Here is a 22,134-nt window from a genome sequence, read left to right on the forward strand (position 1 = left end):
GAACATAATAAAAATAAAACCATTTCGAACCAAAATACCCAAAAAAAAAAAAAAAAAAAAAAAAAAAAAAAAAAAAAACATGAATCTTTAACACTCTAATTACTATTTGCCTAATCAACTCGTCCCTAAATACTATCACATTCACCTCAACCCTAATCAACTTAACCCTAAATACATTAGCCTAAATCAACCCTACCAAATTTACCTAAATCACTTTCTCTTTGGACCTCTCTAGGCTAATAAAGATTAATACAACATCAACCATAAATATCTTAATCTTCATTTTCCTTCAGCAACTTACATAACAAAAGTTTTCACTAATAAAATAATAAACTTCTTAATTTCACTTAAATTAATAAAAAAGTTATTGTGGGTTTAGCCCATTAAAATAATTAAAGATATGAAATTCACATGTGTGCAATTTGAACCATTTAAAAATACCAAAACTATATTGAATTTTATAAATAAATAAAGCATCATTTTTTTTAATTTATGATCTTTATATATTATAGTTAAAAATATTAAAAATTAAAAAAATTATTAATGATGTCTAACTTAGTAATTTTTTTTTAAAAATAAAAATTATATTAATTAATGAATTAAAATATACTTATTAATACCAATAACAGTAAAAATATTATTGTTACTAATATCATTTGGATGTAATTATTTCATCAATTTTAATTTAATATAATATACCAGTATTTATATAACATAATTTTTACTATAATATAAAATAAGTATTAATAGTATTTTCTTACGCTTTTAAATAAGTATTATATAACATTATAATTTCATAAAAAATACTTATATATCTAAAAAAAAAGAGTAAAGAATTACATTTTAAATTTTTTAAATCTAGAAATAAATATTATAATTTCATTGAAAGTTTAATTTTTTTTTTAAAAAAAATAGATTTATAAAAGTTTATTTCTCACTGATGTGTTAATAAATTTTGTAATCAACATATTAGTTTTTTTACACAGTGTAAATTCCAACAATTTTGATAGTAGGATTCAATCCTTCTACACATTATAACAGTTGTTTTGGATTTTACACTTAGACTTCTTCCTCATTGGATATTTCTAGATATCATTTGCTTATTGGACAGTAACTTCAACTGTGTTGTTATCTGAAAAGTGATTGATTTTTGTGTATACACACCAAACCAACCATAGTCCAAGCCTTATCTTCATTCTTCTTTCCAAATTGGCATGGCTTCCACAATGTTCACATATCCTTCTCTTCATCTTCACATCTACTCACATAAAACATCAAATCCATCAGAGTATTCCATTCACAGTCAACCCAGAAAGAACTTTTCCATTAGATGCACATCTCTGGAGTCCACTCCTCCTGAGGGTGAGTTTCTAACCCCAGACCCTACCTTCAGCACAGTGAACAGTGAAGAGTCTTTTCCCATTGAGAAGAGAAGGAGGTCAGAGATAGTGAGGGAGAGAAGGGGAAAGAAACTTGTGCAGCCTGAGCCTCCAAACTTTGAAATTGGATGGAAGAGGACCAAAGAAATAAACCAAGAGGTGCCAGTAGGGTATGTCATAGCTGACTTCTTGGAGAAGCTAGAGACCCTCATGGAGAAGGAGTTTGGATCAACAGAACTGCTGGCAAAGGTGGGGGAAATTGTGGCTGAGAGAGCAAGAGAAGAGGCAGAGGTTCTGATGGATGAAGGGAAAGTGGAGGAGAGAATGGTGACAGAACTGTTTAGAGTGTTGAAGTTGATGGAGATGGATTTGGCTATGGTGAAGGCTGCTGTCAAGGAAGAGACATTGGGAGAGAGGCTTGAGCTGGCCAAGGCAAGGTGCAGGCAAGCCATACTTGTTGCTTATTCCTTTTGAACTCTTTCATGGGGATTCTGTCACATTGGACAGATACACAATGTCATAGTGCTGAAGAACTTGAAACAACTGATATATACACAATGTCATATTCTGTGACATTTGGATTACTAAATTGATTTTTGTTTAAAAATGATTTTTAAATTATATTACAAGCAAATTTTAGTACAAATTTTAATTCTTTGTAAGAATTAATTAGAGTAATTTCATTTCAAAATTAATTCTGGATTAGTAATTAATATCTTAATACAGAAATAAAACATGTAAAAGTTAACTTGAATAAGTATTTTATCATGATTGTCGCTAATTTAAACCCTACACCCTAATTTAATGTTTCGTTGAACTTCAGAGACATGCTATTTACTATTTGTGTGGTTTGAATGGCATTGTGTTACTTAAGAGATGTCTTTTAACTCTAAGGTGTCACTTCTAAGAAAAATTATTTAAAAATTCATCACTAAAAAATTTGTGTATTTTTAATTTATCCTTTATTGTCACTAACATTTGCTTATGTATGTTAAAGAAAAAAATAAATCTTCATAACAGGTATAAAGGTTTGGTCTTCCTTATTAACAAATTTTAATTATGAATCAAAGCCTAATTCCTTTCTTTTTATTAGCTGTAGTATATTTACATGAGTAACTAAATAAACAGGAAAAATTGCTCCTACCTAACATATATTATGATGAATAATACTTATAATTTTAATTTTAAAATAGACATTCATATTTTTTACTCTTAATAAATTATACTTATATATCATATATTTTCTTAAAAAAATATTATTTACTTCTCTTATTTTGTACAAAAAATACCATATTGATTATAACTTAAATTAAATAATCTTCTATAAAAAAATTAAAAAATATAAGTAAAATAAAATATATGGATATACTTTATTAAAAACGTCTATGAAAAGTAAATATTCTTTTATTAAAAACATGAGATAAGTGAATCTATTTAAAAATTACAAAGAGAATAAATTTTATTTTAGTAAAAATAAAAGACAAATAAGTATTTATTTCAAAACTAAAAAAATTGTAAATGTCTAATTAGTATATAGTAAACTGAAATTTCCCAGTAAAGATGCCTAGTGATGATGTGATTTCCAGACTGGTCATCAGGTTAAAAAAAAATTGAATTTCTCCTACTCGAACAACGCCGATATTGTTGTTCTACACAAATTTAAATTTATAAACATTATATGAATCTATTTCAGTAGAGATAAAGTGGTCTTCTAATTAATCTCAGCATACAAAAAAAATGTATCAAAGAATTAGGGACAGAAATTATGATGGATTTGTCAATGGAATTGAGCATACATATAGTATCTAGCCTTTTCATATGTACATTTATATTTTCATAAAAAAAATATCAGTTTCTTGCACCCCTCTCTCCCTATGTACAAACTTACTCATACACATATACCTTCTCTCTCTCACACACACATGTATTATCTTCAACATCTATAGTAGTAGCAAACTTGTCGAAAAGCACCAAACATGCTCTCGCCCCTCTTGTCAGCATTATGTAAATCAGTGGCGTTAACACAGGCACTTAAAGCCCAAGCTTATCCTTAATTTCCTAAAAGTGTGAAAATGGCTGGTGTCTAACTCTTCGATCAGAGAAAAAAATACCTACACACATAAAAGACAAATGTTTTCAATAAGAATGGAACATGCATCATAATGAAGGTGGTAAACCCTGAAAATCTTTCCACAACCTACTTACAATACTTCAAGGTCCAAACACAACATAGCTGTTTGAAATAGTTTCAGACTTACACAAACTAAAACAATAACTCAACATAACCAGCCATGTTTCTTGTATCATTGAATTATACAAATAAAGTGAAAAGGAAGTCAGAGCCAACCTTATCATAAAGAACTTCCATAACTTGCTCATCATTTTGGAACTTATCCAGCAGATTGCACAATTTCACCGCAGAACTGACACAAAAGACAATGAACATAAGGTAAATTGCAGAGTATATTTAGTTCATAGAAATTTAATAAAGTGAAGGAAAAGAAGGAAAACCTTAAATGCTTATTCCAAATAGAATACAATCCTGCAACAAACATCATTTCAATTGTCTGTATCATCTAATTTCTCAAGTAGAAGGAAGCAACCTATCAACTCACCTCGGAATGAGTGTGCTCCTGGGAATGTCCAATGGCTTGATTATGAAGACTTGCAAGTTAAAAATTATATAAATTACTGATGTATATTCAAAACCGTACAATGAGACTCAATGTCTTTTGCCACCAGATATTTCCAGCTTGCTTTATTTCCTCATAACAAGAGCCTCAGACGAGAACAGCCTTGACTTGGTTCAAGTTCATCCACTGTATCAATGGATCTAAGATCACATGTGTTAGATATTATTAGATATAATTAGATATTATTAGATATAATTAGATATTATTTGATATTATGAGATATTATAGATATTGTTAGATATCTCATATTTATGTAATGGGCTTAGCCCATATGTTTCTTTTTCCTATATAAACATAACCCTATGTGTTCAATATACACAAGGGATTTACCCTATTCTTTCTTTTCCTTTAATATGGTATCAGAGCATAAGGTTAGGGTTTAGGGTTCAATTTTTATTGGTGAATCCACTATTCACTGGAATTTTCCAGCCACCACCCCCACTGTCTCGTCGGACCTTCGCCGGACCTTCGCCGGACCTTCACCGGACCTTCGCCGGACCTCCGCCGGACCTTCACCGGACCTTCGCCGGACCTTCGCCGGAGACGCTGCCGGAATCGCTGTCGGAGCCTTCATCTTTGTTGCTCCCGCCAATTAACCGGTGACTGGATTTGTCCTTATCTTTTATGGCTTCTTCCGCTTCCGCTGCCACTATGGCTTCTTCTTCAGTCATTATGCCGGATTCATCTATTTATACTAATTACGTCAATGTTCATCTTTCCATTGACAAATTGGATGAAACCAATTATGACACTTGGGCATCAGATATTAAATTATGGCTTAAGAGTCAAGGTTATGTTGATCATCTTACTCATCCTACTCTTCCTGAAAATGAGGTTGTTCGTTGGTCGAAAATTGATGCTCAATTATGCATTGTTATCAAATCGACCATTCATTCATCTTTAAAACAAATTTTTCGTACCTATGAAACATGTTCAGAAGTTTGGGAACAAGCAAAATTATTATACACCAATGATACTCAACGTCTTTATGGTGTGTGTCAAAATCTTCTCACAATTGTTGCTCCCAAACGTCTTGATGGTACAATGGCAGAATATCTAGGTAAACTTCATGCTCTTCTTCATGATTTTAATGAGTTATTACCTCCTGCCTCTACTCCTTCTCAAGAACTAGAACAAAGATCCAAGTTCTTCATGTTATTGGGTTTACATGGTCTTCCTGATGATTATTCTCACGTTCGTGATCAAATTTTGGGATCTCCTATTGTGCCCAATTTTACTTCCACTTGTTCTACCCTTTTGCGCGTGCCAGGTAAACACACCGCTGATATAACGTCTCATGTTGATGACTCTTCTGCTTTAGTATCTCAGCATAATGATCGTACTCGCCCTCACAAGCCGGGCAAAGGGCGTCACAAGTGTGACCATTGTGGCAAACTTGGCCACAAAATTGACAGATGTTATGCCTTACATGGTCGTCCTCCTAGATCTGTTGCGGTTGCTCAAATTGCCCCTGTGCAACCTTCTACCATGGACCATACTTCAATTGATACCCCAAGCCAGCCTGCTATTTTCAATGAATTTCTTAAATGGTATGAGGATCGTCAGAACCCTAGTTCCACGGCTTCTGTTGCACATTCAGGTACATCTTTTGTTGGCCTCACTCACTCCACTTCCCATGGCCCTTGGGTTCTAGATTCAGGTGCCACTGATCACATTACTGGTAATAAATCTTTTTTCTCTTCCCTATCTACTACGGGTTATTTACCTTCAGTTACCATGGCCAATGGATATAAGGTACCATCACATGGTGTTGGTACTATTAATCTTTTTTCATCTTTATCTATTGATAATGTTCTTTATGTCCCTGGGTCTCCATTTAACTTATTATCCATTAGTCGTCTCACTCGTTCCCTTGACTGTGTTATTTCTTTTACCAAAGATTCTGTTACTTTACAGGACCGGAGTTCGGGACGGATGATTGGCACCAGATGTGAGTCTCATGGACTTTATCAACTACAGATCTCTGCACATGTTGGCGCAATTATGGATTCTCCATCTCTCATTCATGCTCGGTTGGGTCATCCTAGTCTTGCCAAGATGCAACAGCTTGTTCCAAGTTTGTCTAATGTGTCTACTTTATCGTGTGAGTCGTGTCAGTTAGGGAAACACATTCGTAGTTCTTTTCCTCGTAGTGTCTCACAACGTGCTTCATCTCCTTTTGCCTTAGTTCACTCTGACATTTGGGGACCAAGTCGTATTAAGTCTAATTTAGGATTTCAGTATTTTGTTACTTTTATTGATGATTATTCAAGATGTACTTGGGTATTTTTAATGAAAAACCGTTCTGAGTTGTTTTCTATATTTCAAATATTTTACAATGAAATTAAAAATCAATTTGGAATTTCCATCCGAATTTTGCGCAGTGATAATGGACGTGAGTATCTTTCTCATCCTTTTAAAAATTTTATGGCTTCTCATGGTATTCTTCATCAAACTTCATGTGCTTATACACCTCAACAAAATGGGGTAGCTGAGCGCAAGAATAGACATCTTGTTGAAACAACTCGTACTATTTTAATCCATGGTGATGTTCCTCAGCGTTTTTGGGGTGATGCTGTTCTTAGTGCATGTTATCTCATTAATCGCATGCCATCTTCAGTTTTAGATAACAAAATTCCTCATTCTATTTTATTTCCACATGACCCTCTCCACTCTTTACCTCCCAAAGTTTTTGGGTCCACATGTTTTGTTCATAATTTTAGTCCTGGTCTTGATAAATTATCTCCTAAGTCACACAAATGTGTCTTTTTAGGGTTCACTAGATCACAAAAAGGATATAAATGTTTCTCACCGTCTTTAAACCGTTATTTTATTTCAGCAGATGTCACCTTCAGTGAATCTTCCCTTTACTTTAAGTCTTGTCCTTCTCCTTCAATTTCTTCATCTAATCAAGTAAATATTCCTCTTGTTGTGCCTAGTGCACCTAACAATTCACCACCGCCGCCAACTCTTCAGGTGTATAGTCGTCGTCAACCGTCTCATCGTCCATCAGCAGACTCTATTCTGGTGCCAACACCTCATCCCCCTCCGGCTCCTATAGTTGAACCTCCGACTGTTGAACCTGATCTTCCTATTGCTATCCGTAAAGGTATACGTTCTACTCGTAATCCCTCTCCACATTATACTGCTTTGAGTTACCATAGACTATCTCAACCCTTTTATACCTGCCTTTCGTCTATTTCTTCTGTATCCATTCCAAAATCTGTAGGTGATGCCTTAGCCCATCCTGGTTGGCGTCAGGCCATGCTTGATGAAATGAATGCGCTTCAGAATAATGGAACTTGGGAACTTGTTCCTTTACCATCTAGGAAATCTGTTGTTGGTTGCAGGTGGATTTTTGCTATCAAAGTTGGTCCTGATGGTACTATTGATCGTCTCAAAGCTCGTCTTGTGGCTAAGGGTTATACCCAAATTTTTGGTTTAGACTATGGTGATACTTTTTCTCCAGTAGCAAAGATGGCCTCTGTTCGCTTATTCATAGCTATGGCTGCTCTTCAACAATGGCCTCTTTATCAACTGGATGTTAAAAATGCTTTTCTTAATGGGGATTTGCAGGAAGAAATTTATATGGAGCAACCTCCCAGTTTTGTTGCTCAGGGGGAGTCTTCTGGATTGGTATGTCGTCTTCGCAAATCCTTATATGGCCTCAAGCAGTCTCCTAGGGCTTGGTTTGGAAAATTTAGCAATGTTGTTCAACAATTTGGTATGACTCGCAGTGAAGGCGATCATTCAGTTTTTTATCGTCACTCGAGTGTTGGGTGTATCTATCTTGTAGTATATGTTGATGACATTGTTCTTACAGGCAGTGATCACCATGGCATCTCACAAGTAAAACAACACCTTTGTCAACACTTTCAGACCAAAGATCTTGGCAAACTCAGATATTTCTTGGGGATTGAGGTAGCACAATCCAATACTGGTATTGTTATCTCTCAAAGAAAATACGCATTAGATATTTTGGAGGAAATTGGGTTGATGAATTCGAAATCTGTTGATACTCCCATGGATCCCAACGTCAAGCTTCTACCCAATCAGGGGGAGCCTCTTTCAGATCCTGAGAAGTACAGGAGATTAGTTGGAAGATTGAACTATCTCACTGTTACTCGTCCTGATATTTCCTTTGCAGTCAGTGTGGTGAGTCAATTTCTTAATTCTCCATGTGAAGATCATTGGAATGCAGTCATTCGTATAGTGAAGTACATTAAAGGCTCTCCTGGAAAAGGTTTGTTATATGGTCATAATAACCATACTAAAGTCGTTTGTTATTCAGATGCTGATTGGGCAGGATCTCCATCTGATAGAAGGTCAACTTCTGGTTATTGTGTCTCCATTGGTGATAACTTGATCTCTTGGAAGAGCAAGAAACAAAGTGTTGTGGCAAGATCTAGTGCAGAAGCAGAATATAGAGCTATGGCCTCGGCTACATGTGAGCTTATTTGGCTTAAACAGTTACTTAAAGAATTGCAATTTGGAGAGGTTACTCAAATGACACTGATATGTGATAATCAGGGTGCTCTTCATATTAGCTCAAATCCAGTTTTTCATGAAAGGACAAAACATATTGAGATTGATTGTCATTTCATTCGAGAAAAGATTATATCAGGAGATATCAAGACTGAGTTTGTTAATTCAAATAATCAATTAGCAGATATTTTTACTAAACCCTTACGAGGACCTAGGATTGATTACATTTGTAACAAGCTGGGTACATATGATCTATATGCACCAGCTTGAGGGGGAGTGTTAGATATTATTAGATATAATTAGATATTATTAGATATTATTAGATATAATTAGATATTATTTGATATTATGAGATATTATAGATATTGTTAGATATCTCATATTTATGTAATGGGCTTAGCCCATATGTTTCTTTTTCCTATATAAACATAACCCTATGTGTTCAATATACACAAGGGATTTACCCTATTCTTTCTTTTCCTTTAATAACATGTAATGTTAAAGATTTATAAGATACATAAAATCACAAGCTTTCAACAGATCTGCAGACAACATGTCTTGATTACATAATTCAGTTTATCAAAACTGTATTTATGTAAACCCAAAAATATTGAAGTGTAGCATCACAACATTAGCATAAATAAATAAAAAATTGTATACTTAGAGGAATGCATGAACTTGAAACATAGTGAAGAAAAGATCAATACAAGATGCAATTTCTTTTAAATGGTATTGGTTCTTCTGAAAGGAGGGTATGAATGTATGATCAATATAACTCAATTTTTGTGAAGTCTAAGTTAACATCAGAAGGAACAATGGAAGAAATAACCGAACTTTTGGAGACATGTTGGATTAAAGATCATAAAATGGTCAAAACGGAATAAATGAATTTCCTCTTGATTCAGATAGATATGTAAGAATCTATTATATGGCTATTAAACATAACTTTCACTATATCGGCTTCAGTTTTAGAGTTTCTAACCAGGTAGCTGAAACTCTATGAATCCAGCTTTATATTATCAGCACATGGCATGTGCTCAACTACCCTCACCCCATCACTAATGTTTTCCGGCAAAATAGTGTAAAAGGGTGAGAAAAAATTTATTGTTTGAAGTGAGAAGTTGATTTAAATACACCTTAAAAGGTAAAAATATTAAAGAATAGAGTCTTGTTCATCATTGTGGCAATAAAACTATCTGCATTATCAACAGCAATATTCCAATCAAGAGAAAACATTCACATGATTTTTGTTACACTGCAAAACATACTGAAGCCAATAAATTACTTCAATACCTTGCCTGATCCCTAAAAATACAAGAATTTAATGGCTACAATTTCTAGATTTGGTGAACATGGTGAGAACTTCCTTCATCTACAAGCCTGGGAGTGGCCTTGTTCAAGGATTTCTATAATCTATATAACTAAATAAAAAGAGCCATGAAAAAAAATATGACAACTAAGCATGGCCTTAACTAACATCGTCCAAGATTAACCACCAAAAATAAATAAATCAAAGAAATAAAAAACAAATTGCCAAAATCTGGTTGCTTTGAATCTAAGTGCCTTGGGCATTTTAAGGGCAATACAAATGATTTTGGTTCAGTTTAACAACAAAATGATTTCAGAGTATTATTGACTGGTCCACAAATAGAAAAAAAAATGTAAGAGTAAATCCTAACACGAATATTGTAGACAATTTCATAAATCCTTTTATGAAAGTGAACTTTAAGCCTAACTCAAACAGTTTGTAAGGTGAGGTTTGCACCCACTTATATTATAATTTGGTCATTTCTTTAGTCGATATGAGATCTCCAACATATTCCCTTATGCCAAAGACTAGACATCTTGAGTGTGAGACTAGACATTTGTATATAGTTCGATAGTGTCCCAAATCCTGATAGTGGGTGACAGAATATGCTCAATAAACCTTGCTAAAATAGATCCTTGATATTCTCTAATATCATATTAAGAAAGTGACTTTAAACCTAATTTAACTTTACAAAATCAACTTCTAAGGTGAGGTTTGCATTTACTTATATATTAAAATTTGGTCATATCCTTAGTTGATATGAAATTTCCAATAAATCCATTAATTATCGTTGCATAATCAGGAGAATTATGTTATAATTAAGTGCAGATTCCATTCTATATTTATTAGGACAAATTTGTTAGTGATTTGGTTTTATTTGATTTGTAAAGCTTTAAACACCCATTATTTCTGGCTTTCATTACCTATTATTTCTTTCCTTAATTAGGTTGTAAAACAGTCTATAAATAGAGACTGTAATCACATTTGTAAAATATCTCAGAAATATATTTCATCTATTTCTTTCAACTTGGTAAATCTGGGAGACTCTGCTTCTGCAATATTTTTTTAGCAACCTTCAACCCTAAACCCTAAACCCTAAACCCTAGTAATCATTTCCTTGACAGCCTTCATTGTTGCAATTTTTTTTTTTTTTGGACAGCTTTAATTGCTGCAACTTTTTATTTTCCTTATCTTTTCTCCTTTGACCACCACCACCACCTTGCACCATTGACCATTATTTCCACCACCATTGACCGCCGCCAACCACCACCGACCGCCGTCGCCGCCTCTCGCCAGAACTGCCACCGCTCGCCGGAAACTGCCACCGGCCGCTGGAAACCACCATCGGAAATTTTTCCAACGGATTTTTGTGTGCATAGGATCAAATTTTGCCAATCTGAAAAACTCAGTTGGATTTGAGCTCTCATGGACTCCCTTAGTAAGCCATCTAGTTATTGTTCCTTCACTATGAGTGGTAAGAGTTCTAGTTTTTTATCCTTTGATGCTTCTAGTACTGAAAATATTTGGATTATAGACTCTGGTGCTACTGATCATATGACACCTCATTCCTCTTCTTTTTCATCCTACACTGCTTTATCTGGTAACCCATATATTACTGTTGCTAATGGTTCCACTACCCCCGTTAATGGTCGTGGTAACATTCACCTTCAACCTTCATTTCCTTTAAAAAACGTATTTCATGTTTCCAAACTATTCAATAACCTCTTGTCTATTCAAAAGATTACCCAAGATTTAAATTGTGCAGTGGTATTTTTCCCTGCCCATTGTGTTTTTCAGGATCTTGCCACGGGGAAGACTATTGGAATTGCTAAAGAGCAGGGTGGGTTATATTATTTACAGCCTAAAGGAAATAAAAAGTGTGCTAGACTACAGGCACACACTTCTAATCTTCAACAAGGTCGTGAATCTTGGTCATCCTCTCAGATATGGCTTCAACACAGATGTCTTGGTCATCCTCCATTTAGTACCCTAAAGTCCTTATTTCCTCTTTTATTTACAAAAGTGTCTGCTGAGTCATTTCATTGTGATGTTTGTCAGTTTGCTAAACACCATCAGACAACTTTTCCTCCCAATGGTAATAAAAGTTCTAAACCTTTTGATCTTATTCATTCAGATGTATGGGGACCTTCACCTATTCCTAATATCTCGGGTGCAAAATGGTTTGACTCATTTATTGATGATTGTACTCGGATTACCTGGATATTCCTCATGAAAGATAAGTCTGAAGTTTTTCACCTGTTTGTAACTTTTTACAGAATGATTCAAACACAATTTGAAAGTTCAATTAAGAGATTGCGTTCTGATAATGGAAGAGAATATGTGAACCAAAACCTTTCCAAGTTCCTTCAGGAAAATGGAGTTGTTCATGAATTAACCTGGGTGGACACTCCTCAACAAAATGGGGTTGCTAAAAGGAAAAATCGTCATCTCCTTGAGGTTCCTCGAGTCTTACTTTTTCAAACATCTGTTCCTAGATCTTACTGGGGGAAGCAGTCCTGACTGCCACTTATTTGATTAATAGATTACCCTCTCGGGTTCTAGAGGGTGTTACTCCTATTCAGCTTATGACCACATTCTATCCTTCTATTCCCATGTTGAATAGTTTTCAGAATCGTGTCTTTGGTTGTCCTGCTTTTGTCCATGTTCATAGTCCTTATCAGGGTAAGTTAGATCCTCGCGCCATCAAATGTGTCTTCATCGATTATGCCCCCAACAAAAAGGGTACAAATGTTATCATCCTCAAAGTCATAAAGTTTATATTTCCAAAGATGTCACCTTCCATGAAACAGAGTCTTTCTTTCCTAGCTCTCAGCTTCAGGGGGAGAGTATTCAAGAAGCTGAGGACCTTGAGTTGCCACATTTTCCTTTGTTATAGGATTTCGTTCTTAGGGAGAATGAAAAATACCCTATGCCAACATCATTACCAGAGAAGAATAATGAGGACAAATACTTTGGGAAACAATATCAACGAAGGCAACAAGAACCCGTCTTGATCGAACAGCAACTTCAATTGTCCGAACCAGAGGTAAGAACTCATACTTATGAGACTTTTGAGGACACCTTAAATGAAACTAACCTAGATGATTTACCTATTGCCTTGAGAAAAGAAAAAAAGATCTTGTGCCAAATATCCTATATCTCAATTTGTGTCTACAGAAAAACTTTCTCTGCAACACCAGAGTTTTCTTTCAGCTATTGATTCTATTAGAATCCCTACATCAGTACAAGAAGCCTTAAAGGATGAGAACTGGGTTCGAGCCATGAATGAAGAAATAAAGGCATTAGAAAAGAATGAGACTTGGGAGATTGTAGAGAGACCAAATGATAAGAAGGCAGTGGGTTGTCGGTGGATATACACAGTGAAGTATCAGTCTAATGGCACATTGGATCGATATAAGGCAAGGTTGGTTGCAAAAGGGTACACTCAAACCTATGGGATCGATTATGAGGAAACTTTTGCTCCAGTAGCAAAAATGAATACAGTCAGAATTATTCTCTCCTTGGCAACGCACTTTGGTTAGGAGATGCATCAATTTCATGTTAAGAATGCCTTCTTGCATGGAAGCTTGGAGGAAGAAGTATGCATGGAGATTCCACCTGGTTATGGTAATGTTAATGAAGAAAATAAGGTGTGCAGACTTAAGAAGGCCCTGTATGGTCTTAAACAATCACCTCGTGCTTGGTTTGGAAGGTTTACTCAAGCTATAGTATCTTTGGAGTATCGACAAAGCCAAGGTGACCATACTCTGTTTATAAAACATTCTCAGAATGGTAAACTCACTCTACTTTTGATCTATGTAGATGATATGATTATTACAGGTGATGATGAGATTGAAAAACAAAATTTGAAGGAGAGACTAGCTGCTCAATTTGAGATGAAGGATCTTGGAAAGCTGAAGTACTTCCTTGGAATAGAGGTTGCTTACTCGAGATAGGGCATCTTTATTTCTCAAAGGAAATACATCCTTGATCTTCTCAAAGAGACTGGTAAGTTGGGTTGTAAGACCACTGGAGTGCCAATAGAGCAAAATCATAGGATTGAGAATGATGAGGAAAACCCAAAAGTGGAGAAGACACAATATCGAAGACTTGTGGGAAAACTCATTTATCTATCACACACTAGGCCAGACATAGCCTATGCAGTTAGTGTGGTCAGCCAATTTATGCATGATCCAAGGGAAAGACACTCGCAGCCAGTAGATAGAATTCTTCAGTACTTAAAAGCCTCTCCAGGAAAAGGATTGCTATTCAAAAAGGGGGAAAACTTATCCATGAAAGTATATATTGATGCTGACTATGCAAGATCGATTGTTGATAGGAGATCCACCACAGGCTACTGCATGTTCTTGGGTGGAAATCTGGTGACATGGAGGAGCAAGAAGCAAAATGTAGTTGCAAGATCAAGTGTAGAGGTAGAATTTAGAGCCATGGCTCAAGGGGTGTGTGAATTCTTATGGATGAAGATTATACTTGATGACCTAAAAATAAAATATGAAGCTCCTATGGGCTTGGCGTGTGATAATAAGTCCGCTATCAGTATTGCACATAATCCGGTTCAACATGATCGAACAAAGCACGTAGAGATAGACCGACACTTTATTAAAGAGAAGTTGGATGATGGTCTTATAGCCACTGAGTACATCCCTTCAAGACTCTAATTGGCAGATATTTTACTAAGGGACTTCCCACAACAATTCGAAGATCTTACTTGCAAGTTGGGAATGATAGATATACATTCACCAACTTGAGGGGGAGTGTTACATAATCAGGAGAATTATGTTATAATTAAGTGCTTATTCCATTCTATATTTATTAGGACAAATTTGTTAGTGATTTGATTTGTCCAGCTTTAAACACCCATTAATTATTGGTTATTACTTTAATTAAATTAAATGTAAAATTTAAGCAACTAAAAGTTATAATTTTATAAATTTGTATAAACCATTCCATGTATTGCATTAGTAACATGATATTTTGGTATTATAACAGAATTTAACCCTCTTCAAACCTATATCTAATATTTATAAATATGAGCTTGTTTTATTTGTGTGAATGAGACAAATTTCCAAGTTGTATTATTTTTTAGCCATCTAGACATGCATGTATAGAGTCCATTTGATCTGTCAAAGGCAGCAAAAAATTTCAAGAAATCATATTTTAAGTTCTAGCAAACCATTCCAAACTCATTAAAGAGACAGTTAAAAGTATACAAGAGTAGAAATAGAGACATCCTCAGTAACCAGAACAACACCTCTCGAAAACATTTGTACATCCAAGTTGTTGGCTTCAAATTTAATTCCTCTAAATCATCAAGCATCTTATACGCACCTTCAACCTGCATTATGAAACCAAAAAAGAAGTTTGATGAAAGGATTATGTCCATATTAATCAACCAAGTTACTATTATTATCTTTGTTGTCAAAATCGGACTAGACGTTCAACAAAATACTGGCCTATGCTTAGTCGATTAGAACCACAAAACTTATCTTCTATTGAATGGTCCAAAATCCGATGAACCAGTTCAAAGAAGGTCTACAGTTTTTTTTAAAAGATATTTTTTTATGATATTTTGATTTTCTTCCCTTACAAAAATGAGTATGTCATTTTCTTTTAGAGAAACTAGTCGTTTTTAAAGAATATTATGTAACCTTAAACCTAAATAGTATGATTTTATTTTTCTGGGTAATTTGAATGATAAATAGTTAGTTATTTTTAGTTTTTAGTATTATTAAATTATGATATTATACTTTTCGAATGTTATTTTATATATTATTTAATTATTTGTATCATTTAATTAATACTAGCTTAACCAGTGAACACTGAACCGATTCAATGACCAATCTAGTTTTCAAAACATAGATCATGATAGATGTTTAGCACGATGCAGCACAATTAGTAAGACTGGAGAACAGAAGCATGTAAATGAAATCTGTACAACTTACATCTTTCATCTTCAAGAACAAGTTTATCATAGATCTGAATGTTTCATCATTTGATTCCAAATTGTAGCGACATATGGTAAAGAAGATTTGATGGACCTTTAATTAAGAATATACAGATGAAAAAACAAACATTACATAGCAGAACAGTAAAATATGTTAGATGACATAGGATAGAAGGCCTCAAACAACTAGTAGAAAGGCCATTTCAGCATATACTCATGAAATATTGATTGAAATTCTGCCTATATTACTTGTTCTTTATGCTTGAAATATAATGAAAAATTAAAAGCACACAAATAGAGAAAGGAAACATAAATATGTAATCCTAACTGATTATGCTTCTCTTGTGCCCCTGAAAAAATGCCATCATTGTCCCAAAGGTGAAGGCGGTTGTTTTTTAGTAGAAACGCTTAGACTAAAGTTAACTGAAAGATGAACTGATCAATTCTAAGCAACCTCTGTTAGAAATGTACCGCCAATAAGGATAAAATATATGAAATTTAACACTAAATAATGCAGCAGAACAACCACAAAATGCTTCCTTATAACTGAGCTTTCAGCTAGTTAAAGACAAAACATTGTCTCACTTAATATATTATTTTTATAAAACTCATATTAGGCATCACCATGAAACCTAACATCTTCCACTTAATATATTTGCTCTTGTGTTAATTGATCCCTTGACATGGTGACATTTGTGGCCAGAAGTAACGATTTTAATTTGTAAATCTCAAATTAAATTTTAGTATAAGTTAGTGATGACCTTATACTTCATATTTTCTTCAAAGCACAGGACTTCCATTTGACGGGTGTATAACAAATAAAATCATTATTTTTATTTTAAAAAATTAAGATCATCCTTGGATATTCACCAAATAGTGATACTATTAACTTGCAAGTCAAACAGTTCACAAGCAGTAATTAATTCAAGATCGTAAGCTTGACGTAAAGACCATATCATGTGGAGAGAAGATATGAGCGCGTTAGGACACATTATGACCAATGAAGAAACAAAGGAGTAATTATATGGAAGATTGGTCATACCAAATTATATTCAGATGTTTCGTCACAAATTTGTAATATCGAGTGTAACACGTCAGTTGATAGAGTTAGGCCTGCTTCACACATTTCTTTGACAATATCAAGTGCTACATGCACCTGCATTACAAACCAACAAGAATTCATCTTAAATGCAAACTCTAAGCTGTTAATGGAGTGATTGGAAAATCCTCAATTATAAATGTGTGTTTGTGTGTGTTGACTATTGAAGCCCATTGCTAACACTTGATTTCAGGGACTTGAGTATTATGGAGTACCCATGATCCCCATCAAATGGTATGGAAAGTTCCATAGTCGGTTCTCCTCTTAACAACTAGCTTTTAAAGGAGGGTTTCCCAAGTGCTTGGGTGCTTTTCTCCTCCTATCATGGCAATCTAGCTCTTTTAAGTGTAAAGATAAGTAAATGATTTTTATTTAAAAGTGGAAGATTAGCAAATGATTAATTGAGAAGAAAATATCATTTTATTGGTGAGTGTCACTAAAGTGCAGGCAAGATTCATGAGAAGGGTGCAAATTATGAAGAGAGCAGAATGGTTTCTGTTATTCTATGTAGCAAGTGATCATCACAAGTATAATTATGAAGAGAAAACCAAATGTCTGTTCAGTTGACAAGAAATCTAGGCCTAGTGTCACGCCATTTACTGTGAAAGCCTACAAAGATTTTGAAGAAAGAAAAGTTCCCATATCAGGGTAGTCTGGGTAAGATTAAATAGAAAAACAAGAATGTTTCATGAATGCAATCCCAAATATTGGTTAGGACAAGTCAAGCGTAGCTTATGAGAGGCAGGGTGAGGAAAGTGCCCTGGACTACGATTGTTTGTTTCTTTAGTTATAGTATATAATATATGCCAGTTGTTGCAGATAGGATGGAGTGTTGCAGAAACCTTTCTATGGACTGTAGGAATATCAAAAACATCATTCTCCAGTCAAGTAAATTTCAAATGACCAGCCTCTCCAGCAATTAAATAAAAACATGAACATCATGGATAAAGATTATAGTGCATGGCAGGCTTAAAGGTGAGGAAATTATGGTGATATGCAAAGTGACAAAACATATCACAGCTTTCATATGAAGATATAGGACTAAGGAAGTCAGGAATCTATGAGCAGAGAGCAAATGGTAGACAATATCTCTCTTTTTTCCTTTTCCTTTTCGTTTGACTTACTTTCAGTGTACATTAGTAACCCTTCTAATGATTTTCGGATATCAGTGGACAGGACAAGTCATTGGTATAAGATCTTCAAGTTTTTTTATCAACAACAAAGGAATATATTAGTTACAGCACAAAAAAGAACCAGTAAAGTCATTATGGTGACAAAAAAACTTAATTACTTGTATGCCTAAATACATGTGTTTTCTTTCTATTAAATAAGAATGTATAACTAGCAACGAAGAGAAATTAAATGTGAGTGGGTCCACAAATAAAAATACACACGTTTGTCAATGGTTCAAAATATGTTCTTCCGTAAAGGGTGAGGAAATTGAAAGATGCACATTCACAGTCCTGTCATCTTGCTAGAAGGGACAGTTCTCTTACCATTTTCTTCTGGATTTTTTTCTTCTTCTTATAGAGAAAGTTCTGGTAGTCACTTAGTAATCATTAGAATGCAATAAAGAAAATTGTACCTTGTGCAATGCACAGCTATGTAAAATGATCTTCTGATATGATGAGGATGAAGGTGAAACTTCTAGTCTTTGGTGCAAATCTTTGAACTTCTTTATGACATCCTCAACCTTCAAGAACACCAACAATACATGTGAGAAAACTGACGCAGTACATGCGCAAAGAATTTTCCCCGCATAACAGACAAGTACTATTGAAAATTATCATGTCCAACAACATATATGCAACAAAACAGCTATGAACCTCTCTCCAATATGATCAAATGCTAATATGCTACAATGCACATTTTAGCATACAAGCACAATGAAGCAAGAAACCATTGGCTTTTAAGTTTCAACCACAACAGAGGTATGAGTTTCAACACTTTTTTTATAGAACTGAGACACATTTTAAAGACACCTATTCTATCTGTACCTGATAATTCACCTTAGCGCACTGCAGATGATAACCTCCAAATGCCTCTTTATTTAGTTCAACTTTAATTGAGAATTCAAAATTTATTATCAAGAAAATGCTAATAGAAACTAGAAAACCGAATTTGGTAGTACATCAATCACACTAAAGTGTGAAGTAACATAAAAAACGGGGAAATGGAGACTTAGTTCAAGGATGAAACAAATTGAAAAAAGGCAGAAGTACATAAGAGTATCATGGCATCACAGAAATTATTAGCACCATTTGAAATATTGCTTTACCGATAAATTTGGAATGCTAACAGCATAACAAGCAATGAAGTTTGTAATATTATGTGCTTCATGATCTGCAAAATGTAAGAAAACCTCAGTATGTATATATTCAAGAGAGAAAGATATAAAGGAAGCAATGCCTAATCCCACTATATGACTACAATACTACTTCAAATACAAATGGGTAGAATGTAAGAACAATCTTTAATTAAATACATTTACAACTAGCCAAGAAAAGGAAAGATCCATGCAGTCCAAATTTTGGGCCAGCTAATACATATAAAATTATGTGAAGCAGAATTGGTTGATAGAAAGGTACATATAGCATATACAAATTCTTATTCTTCTTTTTCAAATGCAACTCAGTGCCATGTCTCACGCACATCACCCACGGTGAAAAAATATAAATATCAAATTACCACTATTTTTGAAGTAAAAAAGGAACTTCTCTGCCAGAGGTTCCAGTATTAGTCTTCCTAATGCCTGAAATACAACTGCTACAGATTCAACAGAGGAAAGGTTTTTGATGTCTATGATTTCCAACAGCTTCAAAATCTCCTCTGTCCGTTCACTTTCACAAAGAGCCAACAAATAATTTTCTGCAACATAGGTTAAATAGTAATTTCCTAAAGTGCTATATGAAACAATATTTTCTATAATTATTAGACATCAAAATGCAGAAAAGGTAGCATCATGATAGTAGCACTGTTAATTGCTATGCAGTAGCATAAGACATTCGTATCTGAATATCAAATACAATTAGCCATGTGGATTATGTCACTTCAAACAGCATGGGCTAAATAGTTTCGCCTCAAATGATTCCAAAATTTGCAATAGAAGACATCAATAATGTCTCTGTGTAATGAAATCATCTGCTATAGTTTAAATCCAAAGCTAGACGTTCTTCAGCAGAACATGTTATGGCAAAATAATGCAAGTGGAGAAAAACAGAAAGAAGGTTCTCCTACCTCGTATATGAGATATGTCCTCACTGTCATTCTCTGCAATATAATTACAAATACCCTGAATCTTTTCTTCATTATTAACTCTCAACCACAACAACATTTCATAGTAACCCAGCCTTGAAACTGAACTAGGATTCCCCTCTTTGATAATAACATAGAAAAACTGAAACTCCTCAACCATATGCATATCAATTATATACAAAAGAAGTGGGCGATACGTTTGCTCCTGTAGCTCTAAACCTTGTTCCCTCATTGATTTAAAAAGGTTAAAAACCTTACCCAGCTCTATTGGGATGTCTTCATCATCAGTTTGCCTGGCTTTATCTATGCACATTTCTACCAATGCATTGTACCCTTTCACGTCTGTTTCTCGTCCCAGTTTACCAAACAATTCAAGGGTAGCCTCTGGTCCTAGCATTTTTCCACAGACTTCAACTAACTTCTGAAAACGGTTTTCTTGAGTGACTTCGAAAACATATTTTTGTTTCTTTTTATGAGATTGCTCTTTCCGTTGCAATAATATATTGTTCTGAGAGATGCTCGACAACCACGATAGATTTGGCACTCTTTCAAATTCCTTTGCACCATCAATTTTCTCAGAATCAGGTTGCTTGACTGGCTTACCAGCTGCAATCAGTAACAATAACCCCATAAGATTAACTTTTAAACTATTTTTTTTTTTTGGAAAACTACAGTACAGGGCCTTCATTCAATTACACCTCCCCTCCCACCCCACCCAAAAAAATAAAGACTAAAAAATTAAGGGAAAATGAATTGTAAATAAAAACTAATAGTTAAACCACATAGATTAGACCTACTTCCAACTTCCTCAGTTTTCCTTGTTATCCTAGAGAAAATGGATATATATCTCCGTCATATAATCACAAGGATAGTCAAACTTTCTAATTTAGTTTTAATTTTAACAACTCATTTGAATTATAAGTTCCTCTCACTCCACACAAGCTCTCGTTTCTCACTTGACACCCTTCCTATAAATGTGTGTATTCTCACAGAAGTTTTAACAAACACTTACCATGGAAAATAGAAGAAATATGCTTAAACACCCCGCTAGCCGAATCATCTGCACCAAAACATTAAAAAATAAATAAAGAGATTCTTATAAATCAAATTGTCCAACAATGCAGCACCCTCGGCAATAGTTTCCAACATCAACGTAACGAATTGGATTCTAAAGTATACTAAAACCACTTCGGTCAATGTTGGTGAAGGGAGAGGGCTGTGATTGAAAATACCTGAATCAGAGAGTCGCTTAAGCTTGAGGCTTGAGAGCGTGAAATCTTCTTGAAGTTCCGAAAGGCATAACGAGTTTGAAGAAGAAGATGAAGGTTGAGGTTTGGAAGTGGCGCCTTTGGTGGCTGAACGTGAACGGAACCCGGTGCTTAGATTTCGAACGTAGCGCATTCGCATTGAGTTTACGATCAAATTGAAACGCTACACCTACAAATACATCCTTTTATTCTATGGAAATGGATCCACGCCATAATTTAACCCAGTGTTTCGCAGAGGTACCCCCAAAGTTATTTTCTGTTTAACAAGAAGCTCGTAGCTTATGACTACCTAACTTTTATTGTATAAATAAAATTTATGTATTTAGATAAAAAAAATTGTATTATTATGTAATTTTAAATTTTAATTTTAAAATAATTAAACATTTTATTTTTTTATTTAAATTTTTGAATAAATTATTTTATTTAAATGAGTTGATATAATGATTATTAATTTAATTTATTTTTAAAATCTGATTTTTCAATTTAGACTACTATTTTTTTATAAAGTTTTCATGTTCGGTATCACCATCTAACTTGAGATTTCGGCTATACTACCACCTTAAGTAACAGTCATCTGTCACACACAAAAAGGATTATTAAAAATAAAAGAAAAAAAATACAAAAAGCTATGAAGGATCCATACAAAATTCATATGTTAACAAAAACGGTACATAAGTATAC

General features: G+C 34.2%; 2 protein-coding genes across 10 annotated transcripts; one reads left to right on the forward strand and one right to left on the reverse strand.

The window, feature by feature from the left end:
• The first annotated feature begins 1,139 nt into the window (after positions 1 to 1,139).
• Positions 1,140 to 1,968, forward strand: LOC137835319 (protein CHLORORESPIRATORY REDUCTION 41, chloroplastic). Its single transcript, XM_068643778.1, has one exon. It carries the CDS (start codon positions 1,215 to 1,217, stop codon positions 1,851 to 1,853), a length of 639 nt encoding a protein of 212 aa, XP_068499879.1. The 5' UTR covers positions 1,140 to 1,214; the 3' UTR covers positions 1,854 to 1,968.
• A 1,151-nt stretch (positions 1,969 to 3,119) lies between these two features.
• On the reverse strand, positions 3,120 to 21,734 carry LOC137835320 (pentatricopeptide repeat-containing protein At4g04790, mitochondrial-like). Of its 9 annotated transcripts, none has more exons than XM_068643786.1 (13): positions 21,418 to 21,734; positions 21,198 to 21,245; positions 20,444 to 20,791; positions 19,619 to 19,798; positions 19,209 to 19,273; positions 18,516 to 18,623; positions 16,874 to 16,987; positions 15,830 to 15,925; positions 15,139 to 15,222; positions 3,995 to 4,212; positions 3,891 to 3,921; positions 3,727 to 3,802; positions 3,120 to 3,490 (listed from the first exon to the last, which is right to left on the reverse strand). In XM_068643786.1, the coding sequence occupies exons 1-10, from the start codon at positions 21,590 to 21,592 to the stop codon at positions 4,204 to 4,206; spliced, it is 1,227 nt and encodes a 408-aa protein (XP_068499887.1). In that variant the 5' UTR covers positions 21,593 to 21,734; the 3' UTR covers positions 3,120 to 3,490; positions 3,727 to 3,802; positions 3,891 to 3,921; positions 3,995 to 4,203. The 9 variants fall into 9 exon arrangements, with proteins under 9 accessions (XP_068499887.1, XP_068499884.1, XP_068499885.1 ...); XM_068643783.1 differs by adding an exon at positions 20,168 to 20,200 and having other exon boundaries at positions 3,891 to 4,198; XM_068643784.1 differs by lacking the exon at positions 3,891 to 3,921 and adding an exon at positions 20,168 to 20,200.
• Between the last annotated feature and the right edge of the window lie 400 nt (positions 21,735 to 22,134).

The sequence above is a fragment of the Phaseolus vulgaris genome, chromosome 5 (genome assembly GCF_000499845.2).
Source record: "Phaseolus vulgaris cultivar G19833 chromosome 5, P. vulgaris v2.0, whole genome shotgun sequence".
Classification (NCBI taxonomy): Eukaryota; Viridiplantae; Streptophyta; class Magnoliopsida; order Fabales; family Fabaceae; genus Phaseolus; species Phaseolus vulgaris.

Bases quoted from the DNA above. Each gene is read 5' to 3' on its own strand.
- LOC137835320 (XM_068643780.1), bottom strand. From the start codon at position 21,592: ATGCGAATGCGCTACGTTCGAAATCTAAGCACCGGGTTCCGTTCACGT. The intron at 19,799-20,167 runs GTAGGAGAACCT...CCTATGTTGCAG, and splicing joins GGACATATCTCATATACGAG to AAAATTATTTGTTGGCTCTT. The intron at 4,199-15,138 runs GTGTTGTTCTGG...CCATTGATACAG, and splicing joins TGTACAAATGTTTTCGAGAG to TGGATGAACTTGAACCAAGT.
- LOC137835319 (XM_068643778.1), top strand. From the start codon at position 1,215: ATGGCTTCCACAATGTTCACATATCCTTCTCTTCATCTTCACATCTAC.